The sequence below is a fragment of the Zootoca vivipara genome, chromosome 6, assembly GCF_963506605.1.
Source record: "Zootoca vivipara chromosome 6, rZooViv1.1, whole genome shotgun sequence".
Taxonomy (NCBI): Eukaryota; Metazoa; Chordata; class Lepidosauria; order Squamata; family Lacertidae; genus Zootoca; species Zootoca vivipara.
In genome coordinates this window covers 86,508,236-86,527,021 of record NC_083281.1, presented here as the reverse complement: position 1 = coordinate 86,527,021, position 18,786 = coordinate 86,508,236, and the positions used below count along the sequence as shown (strand labels likewise).

The window sequence follows — 18,786 nt, the reverse complement described above, 5'->3', positions numbered from 1 at the left end:
TAGCTCTGATGTTTCCTATACAAAACCTGTATGCAAAACCTGTAGGCAAATATTACCAAATCCCATCAAACATTTGTTTATGATTGACATGCAACTTTTCTTCTTCCTTTACTCCTTTTTAATTTTTGGGCAGCTGTTTGCTACAGACAGACATTGTGGGCAGATTTTCTGTCTTCCGCTTTCCCCTAGATAATCCGACATGCTGTCAAGCTATGCATTTCTAGAAAACCAGAATCTCACTCTAGATCAGGGGTGGGCAACCAGTTGCTGGACTACAGGCCCCATCATCCTTGACCATGCTGGCTGGGGGGGGGTGATGGGAGTTGGAGTCCAATAACATCTGGAGTGCCCCAATTTTCCCACCACTGATCTATATACAAACAGGTCAACAATGCTTGCTAGCAGTTGTTTATTGAGGGGCTATTCAGGATCGTTTAGTGCAGGCATCCCCAAACTGTGGCCCTCCAGATGTTTTGGACTACAATTCCCATCATCCCTAACCACTGGTCCTGTTAGCTAGGGATCATGGGAGTTGTAGGCCAAAACATCTGGAGGGCCACAGTTTGGGGATGCCTGGTTTAGTGCACTGCCCACGGTTTTTGCCACAGGTGCAGCAATCTACAGCCAACCAGCCCTATCTATGAAAGCCATAGATAGAATTCTGTACACAAAATCACAAACGCCTTCGGAGCAGCCTTCACGTTCCATAAAGTAACAATTTTTAAAAGTTGCTTTTTAGATAGAAAAATCTCCTTGAAACAATGGGTTATATCCAACAACAGTAGCCAACCCATTGAAATTAATGAGCACAAACTTAGGTCCATGCGTTTCAATGGATCTGCTCTGACTAGGATTTCATTTGGTTCAGCTCAATATATCTACAAGGAGTGAAATAATTTATCATCTTTCGCCAGCATGGAAATGAGATGTGGTTCCTCCAAATGGACAAATAGTTGTTCTGAACAAAAATCATCCGTGCTATGCCAGGGTTGGACTAGATGTCATTTGGGGTCCTTTACAGCTCTGCAATTCTTTAATTCATTTTGCTGTAGACAGATATATCTAGCAACACCCCCCTTTTTTTGGAGGAGCAACTCAAAATTCCATCCCAGGTAACATTCTGTGGACAAGGTCCCCATTTCACACATGGGGCGACATTCAATGTTCATTCTACACAGGGCAGAGCCCACTGAAAATGATAGACACAGCCAACTTTGGTTCATGAATTTCAGTAGGTCTACTCTGAGTAGGACATAACCGAAGACAACCCCTGCATACATACCGTAGGACTTCATCTGTTGACAACCATGGAGGACTTCTTCAATTCTACCGAGAAGCAGAATCTGTGTTCAGCCCTAACTAGAGGTAACAGAATAATAGAACTGCAGAGCTGGAAGGGATTCTGAGGGTCTTCTAGTCCAGTGGTCCTCAACCTTGGGCCTCCAGATGTTTTTGGCCTACAACTCCCATGATCCCTAGCTAGCAGGACCAGTGGTCAGGGATGATGGGAATTGTAGTCTCAAAACATCTGGAGGCCCAAGGTTGAGGACCACTGTATCTAGTCCAACCCCATGAAATGCAGGAATCACAGCTCATTGAATCACACATTAGAGCAGGCACCCCCAAACTTCGGCCCTCCAGATGTTTTGGACTACAATCCCCATCATCCCTGACCACTGGTCCTGTTAGCTAGAGATCATGGGAGTTGTAGGCCAAAACATCTGGAGGGCCACAGTGTGGGGATGCCTGCATTAGAGTCCTCCTTTGATGCCACAACTCTAAGTAACAGGGTTACCATCAAAATTGGTGTGGACACAAATCCTAGCTACAGGAGGGATGCAGGTTAGAACCCTCTCCCCTTCTTTTACATTTGCTGTGTGTACAGGTATTCTCAGGTATGGTCCTAAACATGTTGCTGCTTGCAGCAGAGTAGAAAAGTGGTGTCCCACCCTGAGTCAAGGTACACAGAAACTGAGGTCAGACAAGCTGTTTTGCCCCCCCTCCCAAAGAAAACCCCACAAGCCCTTCTCCCTCCCTACTGCCCTCAAAAATGCCATTATATTAAATCAAACAATCTGCTGCTGTCCTTCACAAAATCAAAAAAATATGCAGCCTAAGGCCATTGTCTCTTTCTTTGGAGGCTTTCAACCAAAGGTTGGATGACCACCTTTCAGGGAACCTTTAGCTGTGATTGCAAAGGAGCTTGGCTTAGAATTCTATCCCTGCTACAAAACCCTCCTGGGTTTGCATCCTGCTTTTGCCCCAGAGACCCAACGCATTTTTAAAAAGTATTTTAAGGGCACTGCAAAGAGTTGGAAAAGGAAAGTAGCAAGCTTGAGGAGCTACAAAGGATTCTTCTTCAACTGCTGCCTCTCAGGGCAACATTTTAACTGATTTGGGGGGATTGCCTTGGGGTTTGGACTCTGGAGGCACTCCTTAGCCCGAATCTGGGAAGTCTGACCCTCTCCAACCCAGGAAAGCCCCCTCTTCCCTGCCTCGTTTCCTCAACTCTCCCCCTCCAGCTTTAACTTGCATAATCTAAGCTCCCTTCCTTTCCCCCTTGTTTTAACTTTAAAAAAAAAAAGACAGAGAGCGTCAGCCATGTCTCTTGTATTAGATTATGCTAGTGCATCTCCCCACACTCCTCGTGTGTCCCCCCCCCCCGGCCCCAGAAGCCCTTATCTCTCGTTCGCTCGCTCTCGCCTCGCCGTCACAGCGGATTTGGAAAGGAGTTTTATCTTGCAAACATTCGCAGACTATGTTGATGTCTACACCGGGGTTGAGCTGAGCCCTCCCCCCTCCGCCGCCTCCGTCCCCGAAAGCCCCTGTTTGCCTTTGTAATTGTTATCGCCACTCATTGTGGTTGTACCTTATTTGTCTCAAGCCTCGTGCGCCGACGAGGCGTGGAAGCCCCGCGTGGGAGCAGGCAGGACCCCGCCCGCCTTTCCCCTGCCCTCCGCTCCGCCCAACTCTCTCCTGATTTCTCCTTTTTCTCTTTTCACTTTCCCCTCGTTGCCTCTCCTCCTCTTTACGGTTCATTTGTTTTCCTCATCCCCCTTTCCCCTTCCTTTCGCCCCCCGACCACATCTTTTTCCAGCCTTCCTTTTTCTCTTCCCCACTTTCCCCGCTTATCAAATTCTATTTTCCTCTCCTCTCTTTTCCACATCCTTTCCTTCCCTCTCCTTCCTTCCTTCCTTCCTTTCTTTCTTTCTTTCTTTCTTTCTTTCTTTCTTTCTTTCTTTCTTTCTTTCTTTCTTTCTTTCTTTCCCTTCCTTCCTTCCTTCCTTCCTTCCTTCCTTCCTTCCTTCCCGTCTTTCTTCCTCTCCCTCGTTCTTATTCTTTCTCTCCCTCTTTCTTTTTCTTTCCTTCTTTATTCCCTTCCTTCTTTCCTACTCTTCTTTCTCTCCCCTCTTTCCTTCCTCTCTCCCTCCCGCTCCCTCTTTTCCTTCCTTCCTTCCCCTCCTTCCCCCTCTCCTCAGGAATACAGCTTTATACTGAAAGCAGACCATGATCTCAGTGCTCCCTACACTGACTGGCAGCAATGGCTTTCCAGAGTTTCAGGCCGAGGTCTCTGTCCCGCCACCCCTACCTGGGCCCTTCGCGATGCAGAGCAGGTGCCACTGAGCTAAGGCCTTTCCCCTTCTCTCCCCCTCTCCATATTGTCCATTTCCTTCTCTCTCCTCTTTCCATCCTGTTCCCTTCTTCCCCTTATAACTTTCTCACTCTTGCCTCCAAATGAACCCCGTTCCTTCCCCCTCCGCCTCCCGCATCCATCTCCCCTCTTGCCCCCCAATATGCCTCTTGATCCCACTGACTCACAACCAAGCGCCAAATCCTGCCTGCTCGCTGTTTGATTAGATTGCTAACCCTTTAGGTACACCCCCCCCCAAATTTGGTGGATTCCCCCTTCTCAAACATACATTGATAGGAGGAGACAGCGGAGACCCGCGGGTGGGAGGGTGTTATTTTGGAAGTAAGGGGTATTTGGGGTTGTTGGTGTTTTTTTCAAGTGGGAGGGGAGGAGGAGGAGGGAGCTGGGGTTTGGGCATGCCCCACATCCAATCCCTCAGACCCCAAAGGGAAATTAAAAAATAAATAAAATCAGCCAGGTGTAAGGCTCCAACATTGTGCAGAGACGCCTAATCTCTCCAGGTGTGAAACTAAAAACCAGCATGGACAGAAAGAGGGAAAGAAGGAGGGGTGGGTCCACTTCCTCCGGCTCCCTTAATTAAATTAAATCAAGTCAAGCCACTTCCTTCCCCCCCCCCTCAATAAAGTCAGGTTTCCCGTAAAGGTGGGGTGCTGGGTGTGGTGTTAGGATAGGCTGGCAAATGGTTCTGTTTGTTGTTGTTGTTACTTGTACAATACACGTGTGTGTGTTTACACATACAGAAGTGGAGATCGAATTGCGTGTTTCTGCAATGAGAAACCGGGAGATCAACTGCTTGGCCGTTTTGCGCCTCGCAGAGACCATTCAAATATAAAATTGGGGGGGGGAAGCATCAGTAGGGGAATTTTAAAGTATACTTTCTCCAAAATTAGTGTTTCAGTTTTAAAATATGGATCAAATATTTTTAAAAATGATTTTTCAAACCACTTTGCATTACCTGTGTTTCAGATCAAACCTACAGCAGATCCACAACGCCAGAGACATTTAAAGCACGTTGAAGTCACATTTAAAGCACACGACTTACCCCCCAAAGAATCCTGGGAACTGGCGTTTGCTAAGGACGCTGGGAACTGTAGTGCTATGAGGGTGAAACTACAGTTCCCAGGACTCTTGGGGAGAAGTCGTGTGTTCTAAATGCGAGCTGAAAGTGCTTTAAATGCACAAAAAGGGTCGTGATCTGGAGTATACAGTATTGACTTGGAGAAAAAACATGCCGTTTTGATGAGGCTTTTCTGCTCTGCCTAAAACAAATTCATTCGCTGGAGCATTGAAATGTAAGAGCCTGGCTGTTGGACCAGGCCCATCGCCCATCTGGTCCAGCATGCTGTTCCCACAGTGGCCAAGCAGACGCGGTCTGCCTGGATAGCTCAGTTGGTTAGAGTGTGGTGCTCAGATCACCAAGGCTGCAGGTTCGATCCCGTATGGGACTGCTGCATAGTCCTGCATTGCAGGGGGTTGGACTAGAGGATCCTTCGGGTCCCTTCCGACTCCACAATTCTATGAAGCCCAAAGCAGGACCTGAGCACAATAGCAACTGCGCCCCTTGTGATTCCCATAACTGGATTTCAGAGGCATCTATGGGGAGACATTCACTACTTCTCGCCCTTAAACCCTGGAAGCGGGACGGCAGCTCCAGTGAGTCAACCTCAGCCCAGTTCCAAATCTATGCATCGGTCATCCAGAGCGCAACACACAACCATCTCCTGAAGGATCAGAAATCCCTTTGGTAAAGGGTGGTGGCTCACTGGCAGAACATCTGTCCTGCATGCAGAAGGATCCCAGCATCTCCAGGTAGCTCTGGGAAGGTCCTGCATGTACCCTAGCGAGCCTCCACCACCCAGTGCAGTTAACCCTCAGCTAGATGGATCAGAGTTATTATTTGGTATGAGGCCACGTTCTTGAGTCCACCTTACAGCGCCACCCTCTCTCCTGCTCAGTCACAGGTAGGTAGCCGTGTTGGTCTGAGTCGAAGCAAAATTGAAAAAAAATCCTTCGGTAGCACCTTAAAGACCAACTAAGTTTTTATTTTGGTATGAGCTTTCGTGTGCATGCACACTTCCTCAGATACACCAGTCGCCTCCCCAAATCCACAAGCAAAGGAAGAGAACAACCCCACAGGCACCTTTCTGGCTCTGGCTCACGAGTAAGTCCCACAGCTCCGACAGACCACGTTTAGCAAGCTTCCGAAGCTGTTTTGGGGAGTCAATATCGGGACACGTCTGCGTATATGCATACGCAAACACGTGCAAAGTTCTTTAAAATCCCCACGTTCCTTTACACTGGTCCATTGTGTTTTATTTATTCCCCATCCCCCATCCCCATCCTGTCGAGCTTTACTCACGGGTAGCACAGAACACAGGCCAAGGGTCAAGTGAAGAAAAAAAAAACCCAACAACATCTACGACTCGCATATCCTAGTCAAAGTACAGTATCTAGTCCATTTCCCCCCCCCCCCCGCTTCTCCCTCAACTTAATTGGAAATGCAAATGAATATGATTTGCAGGTTTGTTTGTTTTTAAACCAACAACCAACGATATCCTCTCCATAACTTTCCGAGGGTCTTACTCCTAGATTAACAGTACCCCGACACGCGCGCGCAATTACGCGCGGGGCAGCCAATTTCTTAACCCCTGAAACCCTCTTCATTATCTTGGATGCACCTAGAAACCAAATCACAACTCAATAATCTCCTTTTTCCCGGGGTTTACTCAGAAGTAAAACCATTGCGTGGGGGGGGTGTGTGGCAAATTTCACACCTGGGCCATGCCGGATTGCACTATAACCTTGCCTTGTCCATATCCTGGGGGCCTCTCCTTTATCCTTGACCGAGGCTGGACCCATCCTCATCCCATTTGACACCCATTTTCTCAGCCTGCAATCCCAGACCCCTTTTTCCTGGGGAGTTAAACCTCTCACAGAACTTGCTCTTGAGCAGGGACAGATGGTATAGGATGCTAGGACGAGCTCCACCACTCCCTCTCCATCCACCTGGTTTTACACCTCCAGATCTATTAAAGCTTACTCCCATTTCTGCAGGAGAGAAAAGGAGTATTACTGGATCTAAGGCGTGCAAAGGAGGCTCTCCCTCTTCCGTGCACCTCAAATCTCCCAGAAACGGTTCCAATTCTAACTTTCATGCATGGGGGCCGGCGCTGTGAGATGAGGCCCTTTGCAATCTTATTCAAATTATTGCAATATAATAATAATAATAATAATAATAATAATAATAATAATAATAATAATAATAATAATTTCAACTTCCAGGCGGGTGCCCACGCTGCAGCAAAACCACCGCCACTGGCAAATGGCTTCGGGACACCTACTTAGGAGTAAATCTATTATTGGGACGCACACAAACCCAGGTATGGTGGCATAAAGAGTTTCTGAGCCCCTAAACCGACCACACCAGAGAGGCTGGCGAGTGCTCTGCCCTGTGGTAGCCAAGTGGCCCTTCCCCGCTCCACGAACGCTTACTCTTATACCACGATAGGGGGATAAAAGTTCTTTGGAGGTGGTCTATAGGACCGCAGCCTAGCCCACTGCTTGTGGCCCCCCAGCTTCCGCGGTCTGGAGTGTCTCCCTACCCTCAGAGGCTCCGATGGCCAGAAGAATAAATTCGCTCGCCCATCCCCCCCGCCACCCTAAACAAACCGCTCCCAAATGAGAAACAGCCCAGGATTTTATTTTATTTTTATTTTTTTGAGAAGGGGAGGAAGAGAAAGAGGCGACCGGGAGAGGTGGTATTGGAAGACACCCACCTCCCTCCCTCCCTCCCTCCCATACACACACACACACACACACACACACAGAGAGAGAGAGAGAGAGAGAGAGAGAGAGAGAGAGAGAGCGCGGCTAGCCCTCATGAATATCCGCCGTGGGCCAAGCGGAGTGAGCCGTTTAAAGATGAAAGTGCGAGCGAAATAAAGACTCAATTTAATCTGTCTTAAACCCCTTCAACTTAACGTTTGTGCTGGGAACCCGAAGAGTGAGTCCCTGATTGGGGATAAATACATTTTCTTAACATGCCTCGGAGCTATTACACCCCTCTCCAACACAGCGCACTATTCAGGCGCCACAGTTTTCATTACGACCGCTAATAAGTCTTAACGTTATTAAATGCCAAGCGGATGATAGAGAGGGAGAGAAAAAAAAAACAGGCGGGCGAGGGGAGCCTTTTCTTTCACGATGCAGCCGGGAGAACTCGGATCCCTACGAAGAAAATCCAGCACAGGCCACTATAGAGGGGTTTTTTTTGGGGGGGACTGCCCCCCCAAAGACGCCTTCTCCTTTTCCATCTCCTATTATTCCTGGGAAACAATAAATCTCCCTGGGAAAAAGAAGATGACCAAGGGAGACTTACTCACGAGTATACCTGGCTGTACAACCTCTCCAGCACAGGATTCTTTTTTTTGGGGGGGGGAGGGCAAAGTCTGTCTCCTCTCTCACCCCACCTCCCATGAGGCTTTTACTTCCGAGCAAGGCGTGCGAAGGGGTACCTGGCTTTTCCAAGCTGAAATGTTCTGCGCGTTTACTTGGGGGTTAATAATAATATTAATAATCTTTGGGGGTGGGGAGGAGTCCGTGGGCTTATTTCAGACCATACCTAGGATTGGGTCGTGAGCCAGGCAAAATGCATAGAGAAAGACCCGAGGTTCCGATCCCCCACCTTAGTTGGGAGCAGCCCACCCTCATACAATTCAGAAGGAGTCACTCCCGAGTAGTGACTCCCACAAACCTCCCTCTTCTCCATCCCCGTCTCTCGCACACTTTCCTACAGAGTAAGCCCATTGGACTGCCAGGGTTTGCCATCCAAAACCACTCTGGCAAAAAATAAAAGTGCTGGGGGCGAACGGAGGAAGCGCGTTTTCTAGGAAATCAGCGCTAGCTGTTCGGTTCAGATCCTAAACAGTATTAAAAGAGGGGGGGATGCCCACAGAATGATCCCTATGAGCGCAAGATCGCTTCCAGATATTCACGGGATAGGATCCGGCTGCAATTTTAAGCGCCTTTTCTCTACAGTGTTCTGGGTTGCGGGTCTTCGGTGAATACCCAAACCCTAATTTAGCCCAATCTCCTAAAACAAAGGTGGGGCAGGTAAAAATGGGGGTTACCCCCCCCCAAAAAAATCATTCCAGTACTGCTCTAAGCAAACCCCAGTAAATTTACTCGGTCTGCCGTCTTGACTAAAAGCATGCAGAGGGTCGGAACAGGGGTTTGTTTTCTGAATATTTAGAAAAATGATTTATTTATTTTATTTTTAAAAGAAGTTTCTTACACGTCGCTTTTCTACATGGCGGCGTCCAGGGGTTTTGCAACAAAACTGGAATGTTATAAATAATTATCACCTATACTGAATAATAAAACAGTAATAATAACAAGAATAAACTAGGTAATAAGTCTTCGGTTATAGTGCTTAGGATCATACTCTGTTAGAGGCACAACCCGACCCAGGGCTCTGTTTTAACCCTAAACATTTAGACAATCGTATCCTAAAACAGTTTTCGAGGCGGTAGGAGGCGGTGGGCGAAATCAGGAATATGCAGGCTTTTCTTCCTTTAGTTCCTTCTTCCAAAGGTGGCGATTTTGGACAAGGATTCTGCGCGCTTGTATATCTACTGGAGAGTAACCCCAATGCCTGGGAGGCAGCTGAGAACTAGGAAAGGGCTATATATAGGGAGTTTTCCAACGCCTAGGTCCTGGAGGCACGTTTTCCCCAAGAATCCGTCCCACCTAACCGAGGGGCCCCGATTCAAAAGGTGCAAACCGGAGACGAGCTACGTGCTGCCCGATCCCCTCCGCACGCTTACTTGGGAGTCATTAAATCCCCACTCTCGCTTACTTCAAAGAGAATTTACTCCAGAGAAGGGTGCTTTTTGGGGGAGGGCGCGAGTGTATTTTAAAAAAAAACAAGAAGAATGCAGACCTAGAGAATTGCCCCCCCAAAAAAGGTTGGAGCTGTATGCATGGAAAAGTGTTTTACAAGTTAAGTATAGTCATTAGGAACTTTAATTAGGGCAATTAAAAGTTTGGCAGGCTTGAAAGGAGATTTATGGATTGTGGGAAGAATTTCTCGCATTCTCTGGTTTTCTTAAAATATATGAGTGATCTAAGACACGGTTGGGAAATCTGGGTTTAGGGTGTGTGGGGGAAATCAAAGCACTTTTGAGGGGGTCGAACCCTTTTCGCAAATGGATCTTCACTTTCTGAAGGCAATTTCTCTTATTCCACTCCCCCCCCCGCCAAAAACCACCCCAAAAATCAAACAAACCAACCCTCAGCCTCCTCGTGTCTCTTCACCAGGTTTCTTGAAATTGGAAGTAAATTCGTCCGGAGGGTTTTTAAAAGACGATAACACAAAAATTTCTACATGTGCTCATTTCGAAAGGACACGGATCGGAGCCTTGAATGGGGAGGGGGGCAGAACCCCCACTCCTCACCCACAGCTAGAAAGAAGCGCTTTCACGTGACAATGCGCAGGACGCGCGGGCGCGCGTTTACTCGCGAGGAGGCCCTCCTTATACCCGCCCTCCCCCCCTTCAAAAAATAAACGCATCTACTTTCAAAGACGGGGGGGGGGGATCAAACAAAACCTCTTAAAAACTCGCGATCCTGTAGGCGATATAAATTCACTTTCAAGCTAACCAAACGCGCGATAAAAAGAGGACAATTCTTAGGAATGAGTGATTCCTCCATCGGAGCCTCTACCAAACCTCATTTTCTCCCCCTCCCTCCCTCTCTTTCTTTCTCCTCTTTTTTTTTTTTTTTTTGGTGAGGGGGTCACTTTTGGAACAGTCCATTTATTTAGCTCCGCACACAAGAGCCTTTTATCTTGGCGTACCTTCCGTTTTCCTCCCTGAAAACTTTGATTTTTCTTTCTTTCCAGAAACCCCAAATTTTCTTTGAGGAAGGGAAAAAATGCGGACGTGAATTATCATGAAAAAGTCATCTCAAATGAAGAAATAAGCACCATTACACGTGCACGAAAATATTTAAACAGCCGGAAAGAAAAAGTGGAATTCAAGAAATATATAAAAACCCATTAAATCTGCTTTACGACCAAGCTCCCACGGAATGCAATTTGGAAACTTTTCGTTGGGGTGGGGGGGGGAGGGACGGGACTACCTGTCTAAGAATCTGAGCTGAGGATATTCTCTAAGGCCTAAACAAACAAACAAACAAACAAACGAAAAGTCTGCCCACTTTTTATTTTTATTTTCGATCATGACGTGGGGGGGGGGTTGAGGGGAGGCAAAACAAGCAGCGATCGCTATTCAGCGACAAAAGGCCTGACTTACAAGTGGATATTGAGCAATTTGAACCGAAGACCCCCTCCAGCCCAGAAAAAAAAGAAGAAGAAAAAAGGGGGGAGCAGCGTTTTGCTAACCTCCAACCGGCTCCCCCACCCTCCTCTTTCAACAGACGGCGAGGATAATATTACAAAACTATCGACCAGCGGGGCGCTTTGAATAAATCTATCTCCCATTCTTCTGCCCCCGTTTTGTTCCCAAACTCCGCGGCCCTGCCTTGGGAATTTTTTTGAATAAGAATAAGCCAAGGCCGACCCCCCCTCCTTTCTCTCTATTTTAATGGGAGGGGGGCGAGGAGGAGGAAAAAAGAGAGAGACACAGCTTCGTCTGTCTCCCCCCCCCTCCAACCTTCTCTTTAAAAATTGTTTGCTTTTGGGGGCCACAGAGTTCCTTTGCCGTATTTAAAAGTTTTTAATCGACTTGGAAAAGTCTTTGCAAAGCGAAGTTCATCTCCAAGGTTAACCCCGCTCCCAGCCAAAGGCAGACCCGAAAGCCAAAAAAAGCCGATTTCTCCACCTTCTGTTCAAACATTTCGAGTTCCAGCACCGAATATACATATATTTTTGACTGGTTTTTTTTTGCAAAAATAAAATAAAAATAAAAATGATAAGAAGTGGAGATTGTTATCAACCCGCTGTAATCTCAGCGTGATATATTCGGTCGGAAAACGCTGGTCACTCTTCCTATTTTTTTTAAGTTTTCGAAAAATGAATAGCAATTTTTTAAAATAATAATAATAATTCTGTTTTCTGAGAGATGAAATGCACCTCATAAGCCCACTCCAGGCGGGATCGTTATTCCAGTCCAATAAAATTAAATACAAGCAACCATTACTTGTATGCCGCCGCCTCAGCAGTGGGACTTGTTATGAGTTAAATGTGCCTGAGACCTGAGAAACGACCCCCCTCTCCCTTTTCTCTTCATCCCCTCTTTTGGGTAAATTCTCGTTGATATTTTATTTTAGGGTGGAGTTCGCCAACTGCTCCTTTCTACACCCCCCAAAATGCCCTCTATCACACACCCCTCTCAAAAAGTGTTCAGTCATAAGACCCTCCCTCCGCTGCTCATCCATGCAAAATAGTGAAGGAAGAGGCTGAAATGGACAACTACACAACTGCACAAACCCCGATATGGATGTAGGAAACAGAACTGTTCCAGCCGCCCTCTGAGCGCTCTCTGCTATTGGGTTATTAATTACAGAATAGAAGCTTTGCTCCAAGAATAGAAGCTTTGCTCCAGAACACCCACCCCCCATTTACACATCCCCACTCGCCCCCACCCCAATATACCCTAACGAAGCCCCAAACGCCAACCGACATCGCCTTCCCCTTCAATTAATTTTTTTGGGTGGGGGAGGAGTGGAGATAAAACAACAGGAAGGTATCATTATTTTAAAACCAACAAACATATATATGTTTATATATAAACCCCAAACACACACAAAACTTTGGGCGTTATCACGAATAAAAACAGTCATTCCACCCCTAACTTGGGTGGTGTTCGGTTTTTAGGAAATTCAAGATGCACACACATATTCATATATCTACGCACACATTAACCCCCCCCTCTCTCTGTACAAATAAATACTTATGTCTATATGAAAGAATCTCTTCCCCAATTTCCATGACGCCTCCCACGGCCCCCCCCCCACGACAAGATATCCAGAAACCCAACGGATAATTGAATCTGATACCCCCCATCAGTAAACTGTCAAAGGAGGTTTCAGGGGACCATTTAGAAAACAGCAGCAACCCGAAGAGAAAGTGATCTGTTTAACGAATTCATTTAGGACCCCACTCTCATTCGCCCCCCCCCCCAAGCCCGCTTTCAAGTCCTTATAAGTAACTGATGCGGAGTAACTCCGGTTTTCAAGGCAAGACGTCCATGCTGGTGTTCCGGATGGAGCTGTCGCCACCCGTTCCAAAACACCCGCACAAAAACATAAAACCACAAAAACGGGTGTATGTGTGAAAATCAAACCATCCACGGCGGACAGGTAGCACATTAACACTTCCAAGACCCCACATCCAGACCCCCTCCCCTTTTTCTCCCCTATTGTGTTTTCCAAGCCGGTCCTCTAATTTTATTAACACCACCCAACAGTTCAAGATTTGTCTTCAAAAGATCAATCAAGCTTTGAAAAGGGAAAGGGAGACTCCCTCTGGGGGGCAATCTGCGTCTGTGGCAATTATATTTTTTAATAGTAAGTGTGAAAATTGAAAGAAAGACACACTCTAGGCCCATTCTCTATACCGCCTTCCCCTTTCACTAACTTAACGAATGATATAAATAATATTTCAAATAACATTTCCTCTTTTTAAAGAAAGAAAGAAAGAAAGAAAGAAAGAAAGAAAGAAAGAAAGAAAGAAAGAAAGAAAGAAAGAAAGAAAGAGTGAGTTATCCTTAAGATTTCAGGTGCTGAAAATACAGTATGCACATTTTTCTCCTGCCTTCCCTCAGTCTAAAAGCATCTTAAACAGCATCACATCGTACTGGAGAGAAACTTTATTTTAAAAGAAAGCACACTAGGGGTTTACATGCTGAAGAATTAAACATAGCTCCCAACTCTTGCCTTGAAACACTGCAATTTGATTATCTAGTCACTGAAAGTCAAGGTGGTAGACCACATTAAGGATTTTAACAATACACCAGTGAAAAGAGGGCCACGGACATGCAACCTGTTTTTTCCACCTCTAAAAAGAGCCCTGAATAACATTATTCAATCCCGATCAAGACTGTGTTTTGAATTCAAAGCTATTCCTTAACACACAGGGGCCTCTGTAAAAAATGTGTCAAAGATGAGCTAGATGGTTTATTTAGAGGATTGTGGGCGCATGCACAGAAAAATACAAAATGTGCTAGTGGAGGCAGAAGTGTTTTTTTTTTTAAACTAATCTTAAGATTCTAGGCCTTATGGGTTTGGAAATAAAAGGGCAAAGCCTGCTATAATATCGGGGTCTTAAAACAGTAGACGGCAGAATAAGGTTTTCAGTGGCTGAAATGGAAATTTGTGCCACCGTCCCAACCCTAACAAGGAAAGTAAAATTATGCAAAATTACAGAATGTGTCAATTTGCATAGTTTATGCAGGTTCCTGATTAATAATAATAATAATGCATAAAGCACTGAAAAACCTGGTCAGAAAAAAGATAATAAATTATTCTTGAAGACCCTTATTTATTATTATTATTATTATTTAAAAATCATGTCCTCTCAGATTCTCCTGAGAGAGTTATACTTTACACTTATTAAGAACCTTTGAGTTACAAAGATTTTATAAAGTCCAACGTCCTTTTACCTACTAAGGTATTGAAATCTTTGAGAATGTATTCAAAACCAGGGGAGGAAGCAGCTTGGACTTTCTACAATATAAAAAAGGGACCCACTTTAATAGTAAAATGTTTTTTAAGGCTTTTTAGTTTTCATTTCACCCCTCTGAGAATTTCCTCTCTTTTTTAAAAAAAAAAGTAGAAAAAATAAAAATAAAACTCAATCCTTAAAACACACCCTTTCCACAAAGCCTTTTACACGACTGTTTAGCTGTGGTCTCATATGCCCTATATTTTTTAAAGCATTCCTATCCAACTTGTAACAGTCATAGCTGCCCTCAAATAATCCCCAGGGGGCTGGGAAGGAACCATAGCACTGTGAGGTCTCTCCTAACAATTCCCAGCCCCCTTGAAAAACTATAGTTTCCCAGGATTCTTTGTAGCAATCCATGGCTGGGGCATGAGAGTGATTTAAACACGTGGATGTTGTGACCAGAATCCTTTAGCTTCAGAGAGCTGGGTAACCTGGAGTCCTCTGGATGTTGCTGGACTCCATCTTCCATCATCCTTGGTCCCTAGCCATGCTGTCTGGGGCTGATGGGAGTTGGAGTCCAACATCATCCGGAATCTCACAGGTTCAGCATCCCTGAACTAGATCATCGCCTGTCTTCACTGCCCTGTCTCCCTCCATCACAACTTTGCCTTCTTTTAACTCAGAGTCCTCCAGATGTTGATAGGCCGGCACTCCCATTATCTCCACCCCTGGGCCATACTAGCTGGGCCTGATGGGAGTTTGAGTCCAAAAACACCTGATTCTTCACTCCTAGCTCTGGTGAAAGGAACTCTGGGTTTATTTTCACCTAAGTCTTGCATCTCACGGTCTGTAAGCTCCTGGGAGCAGAGGCCTGTCTTCATTCTTTCCAGTTATTGTAAAATCCTGGCCCTGCCTCTTTGCCTGACAACAGGCCTCCAAAGCAGCTCGCAATAAAACAAAGCAAACACACAAACGACTCACAATAAACTTCTAAAATGAACCAACAGGAAGCAAGACTACAAATGTGGTGGTTACCAGTTTGAGGCTAACAGTTCAGGAGGGAAGTTTCATATACTAGCAAGAGACTCATCCTCTGAGTGCCACCAAAACAAGGCCATCTGCACAAGCACAAGGAGGAACTCACTTGTGGGCTCGGAGGAATTGGCAGTAAATAGAAACAAACTAACTTGGAATGGAGTAGCCTCAAAAAGGTGTGGCTGGCTGGCTCACTCCAGGAACAGAAGCACTTAACGCTGAAACATTTTTATTTTTTTTGCAGTTCCCACTCACTTCACAATGTCAACATACAATAGGATGGAGGAAACCAGGAGAGAGGCCAACAATTATTTTTTTTAAGGGGGTGTATGGGTTTGTAATTGTCTCCCTCCCTCCCTTTCTCTCTACCTTTGTCGCCCAAAATGCCGTCAATGCTGTGCTTGGCCTTCTTCTCGCTGTCGTCCTCCTTCTTATCGCAGTCCTCCTCTTCCTCTTTCTTCCCGAACTTGATTCGGAGCACCCGGCTAATCGAACTCACTAAACCTCAGACAGTCAAAGACAGAAGAAGAAAATATAAGCTGCTTTGAAACTGGAAAGTTGAAACTGGGAGGCAAAAAAGGTATACTTCCATCAGAAATGGTGAGGATTCTCTCCATCCATGGTGGAAGGTCATCATCTATTGCTGCTCCATCACCAGCCCCAACTCATAAGGCCTGTCCACCTGGAGATTGCAACTCTCCTATTTGGATTTTGGAAACGTCCAGATTTGGAGAAGAAAATGAGTGGGGCAGCAGTAGTTGGAGGGGAAAGTGGCATAGATGAGGGGGAATTAGAGGAAGCACTAAGGGTTCACAATCCACATTAAGCTGAGGTATGGATTGGCCAACAGCCCAAAAGTCTGTTGCATCCACACCCAACAGGAACTTCTAAACCAGGGCTTAAAACAAAATAAAAGTGGTCCATGGACCATCAGTGGCCAGCAATCCTTGTTCAGGTGGACATGCCCACACCAAATCATTGTTTAAATCTTTAGCTTTAATCCTGCAAACTGCCCTGAGACCTGTGGGAATAGGGTGGTATACTAGTTTAATAAATAGTAATATTTTATTTTTCTTGCATATTGTATTGCACTGCATTACAGTGTGAATTCTCTGGAAAGCAAGTTGTAGTAATATATATGAAATGAAAGGAATAAAAACCCAGTGAGGTATCTCACTTAGGAAACTACTTCATACAGAAGGAGAGCTCACTGGTCAATCTAGCTCAATAAATAATAATAATAAATAATAATAATAATATTTATTCCCCAGCCACTCTGGGCGGATTCCAGCAAAATATTAAAATACAACAATTCATCAAATATGAAAAGCTTCCCTACTCTGATTGGCAGCTGCTCTCCAGGGTTTCCAGAAGGGAGTCTTTTCCCAGCTCTGTCTGGATGTGTCAAAGATTGAACCCAGGACTTTCTGCATGCAACTCAGATGCTCTACCACTGAGCTATGGTGCTCAGTTTTAGCAGGTGACATCTTAGATGTACTTGACACTCACAGGAGTCCTTAAATTAACAAACAGGCCAACGACTCTCTAAATACTCAGCCCAACCCCCCAAAAAAGTTATATTTAGGATAAACACACACAAATCCCATCCTTAACAAACCAACACACTGAAACTACTGTCCTCAAAACGCCTTTGGAGGGGGGTGGAGGGTTGAGGCTTGGCATAAGTGGAGGCCAAAAGACTGCGATGGGTTGCTGGTCCCAAATAAAAATCTGGTGGGATTGCAGGCATTCCCAACCTGTGGCTCTCCATATGTTTTGGCCTACAACTCCCATGATCCCTAGCTAACAGGGCCGGTGGTCAGGGATGATGGCAATTGTAGTCCAAAACATCTGGAGGGCCGAAGGTTGGGGATGCCTGGATTAGAGTGTCGGACTCTAATAGTTACAGGTAGGTAGACGTGTTGGTCTGCCATAGTCTAAACAAAATTTAAAAATTCCTTCCAGTAGCACCTTAGAGACCAACTAAGTTTGTTATTGGTATTGGTTTGTTATACCAATAACAAACTTAGTTGGTCTCTAAGGTGCTACTGGAAGGAATTTTTTGTTTGTTTGTTTAGACTAGGACATGGGAGACCAAGGGGTCAAATCCACCACTCAGCCATGAAGCTCACTGGGTGCGACCCGGGGCCAGTCACCGCCTCTCTCAGCCCAACCTACCTCACAGGGTTGTTGTGGGGATTAAATGAGATTGGGGGGGGGGAGAACCACACACACCGCCTTGAGCTCCTTGGAGGAGGAAGGCAGAATATAAATGCATGGGGAACCTTGGGTGCTGAGATCAAACCCAGCCCTCTCTGTCTGGCCCTTGGGACCTTCGCCAGATCACACCCACCCTGCTCGCCACCCTTGTTGACTGTTTTTGCCTGGCTAGAAATGTGTCCTTGAGCTCCAATCATGCCTCTTGGCTGCCTGGATGAAGGATAGGGGTGGGTGGCTGTGCCAATGTGCGGATTTGTGTAGATACCAACCCACTGTACAAAGTTAAAATTCCTATTTGTTGTTCTGCGTGCATCTGCTGCTAGCCCCGAGAGCCACCAGAAGATCACTCACAAAGGAACGGTGGTCCTGCCTGCCTTAAGCAGTTTGAGGACAACACCACCTTCCCTTATATGACCCTGTAATTTGTAAGAACTTCTATGGGGCCCCTGCCTACTTGCACAACTTCAGACAGATCATTTCAGCTAACAGGCCTTTGTGGTGGTGGCCCCTTTGGTGTTGAAGCTTCCTTCTCAATTACCTGCTCATGGTGCCCACAGTACAGGCCTTCCAATGACCCTAGAAACCTACCTTGGCTCCTGTGTCCTAACAGTATGGTCATTTGGAGACCTGAGCTGTCCTCAACTGTGTATTTCCTAACTCTTCCTGGCCTGACTTACGAAAGCCAGTGAGATGCAGTGCTGGGAGTGTTTGACGAGGACCTGGTTCAAATCCTCACTTGGCCATGAAGCTCATTGGGTGACCACAGGCTAGTTGCTGCCTCTCAGTCTAAGCTACCTCACAGGGGTGTTTTGGGAATTAAATGAGTGGGGAGAACCACGTACGCGACCTGGCGCTTCTTGGGGAAAATGTTGGGATATGAATTCAGTAAAAATGATAAAATATTAAAATAAAGTCAAAGTGTCTTTGGTGATTTGACTGCATAATGCATCTCGTCTCGTTGTACACAGCTGCCTTCTGATAATTCCAGTGTCTGCTGGTGCCCATTGAGATTGGTGGGGTGGAAGGGAGGTCAACAGTAGGTGGTGACACAGCCAATAAAAGGCAGAGTCAACTAATTCAGGTTGTGCTCCCATCCTCCTGGTTGCTGAATTCTGCAAGGTCAATGCTGAGACTAAGGAGGAGGAGGGTCACTCCCCCTGAACTGGATGCAAGTAACGTGGGTGGTGCTGTGGTCTAAACCACTGAGCCTAGGGCTTGCCAATCAGAAGGTTGGTGGTTCCAATCCCCGCAA

At 46.0% G+C, this 18,786-nt stretch overlaps 1 protein-coding gene across 2 annotated transcripts in view; it reads right to left on the bottom strand.

Moving 5' to 3' along the window:
* The window catches only part of PAX7 (paired box 7), a 142,846-nt gene that overhangs the window by 113,734 nt on the left and 10,326 nt on the right, over positions 1–18,786 (bottom strand). Inside the window, exon 4 of one of the 2 annotated variants that reach the window (XM_035118987.2) lies at positions 15,684–15,818. In XM_035118987.2, coding sequence (XP_034974878.1) covers positions 15,684–15,818 — 135 coding nt within the window. The remainder of the gene's footprint in view (positions 1–15,683; positions 15,819–18,786) is intronic. The other variant, XM_035118990.2, reaches the window with a different exon arrangement.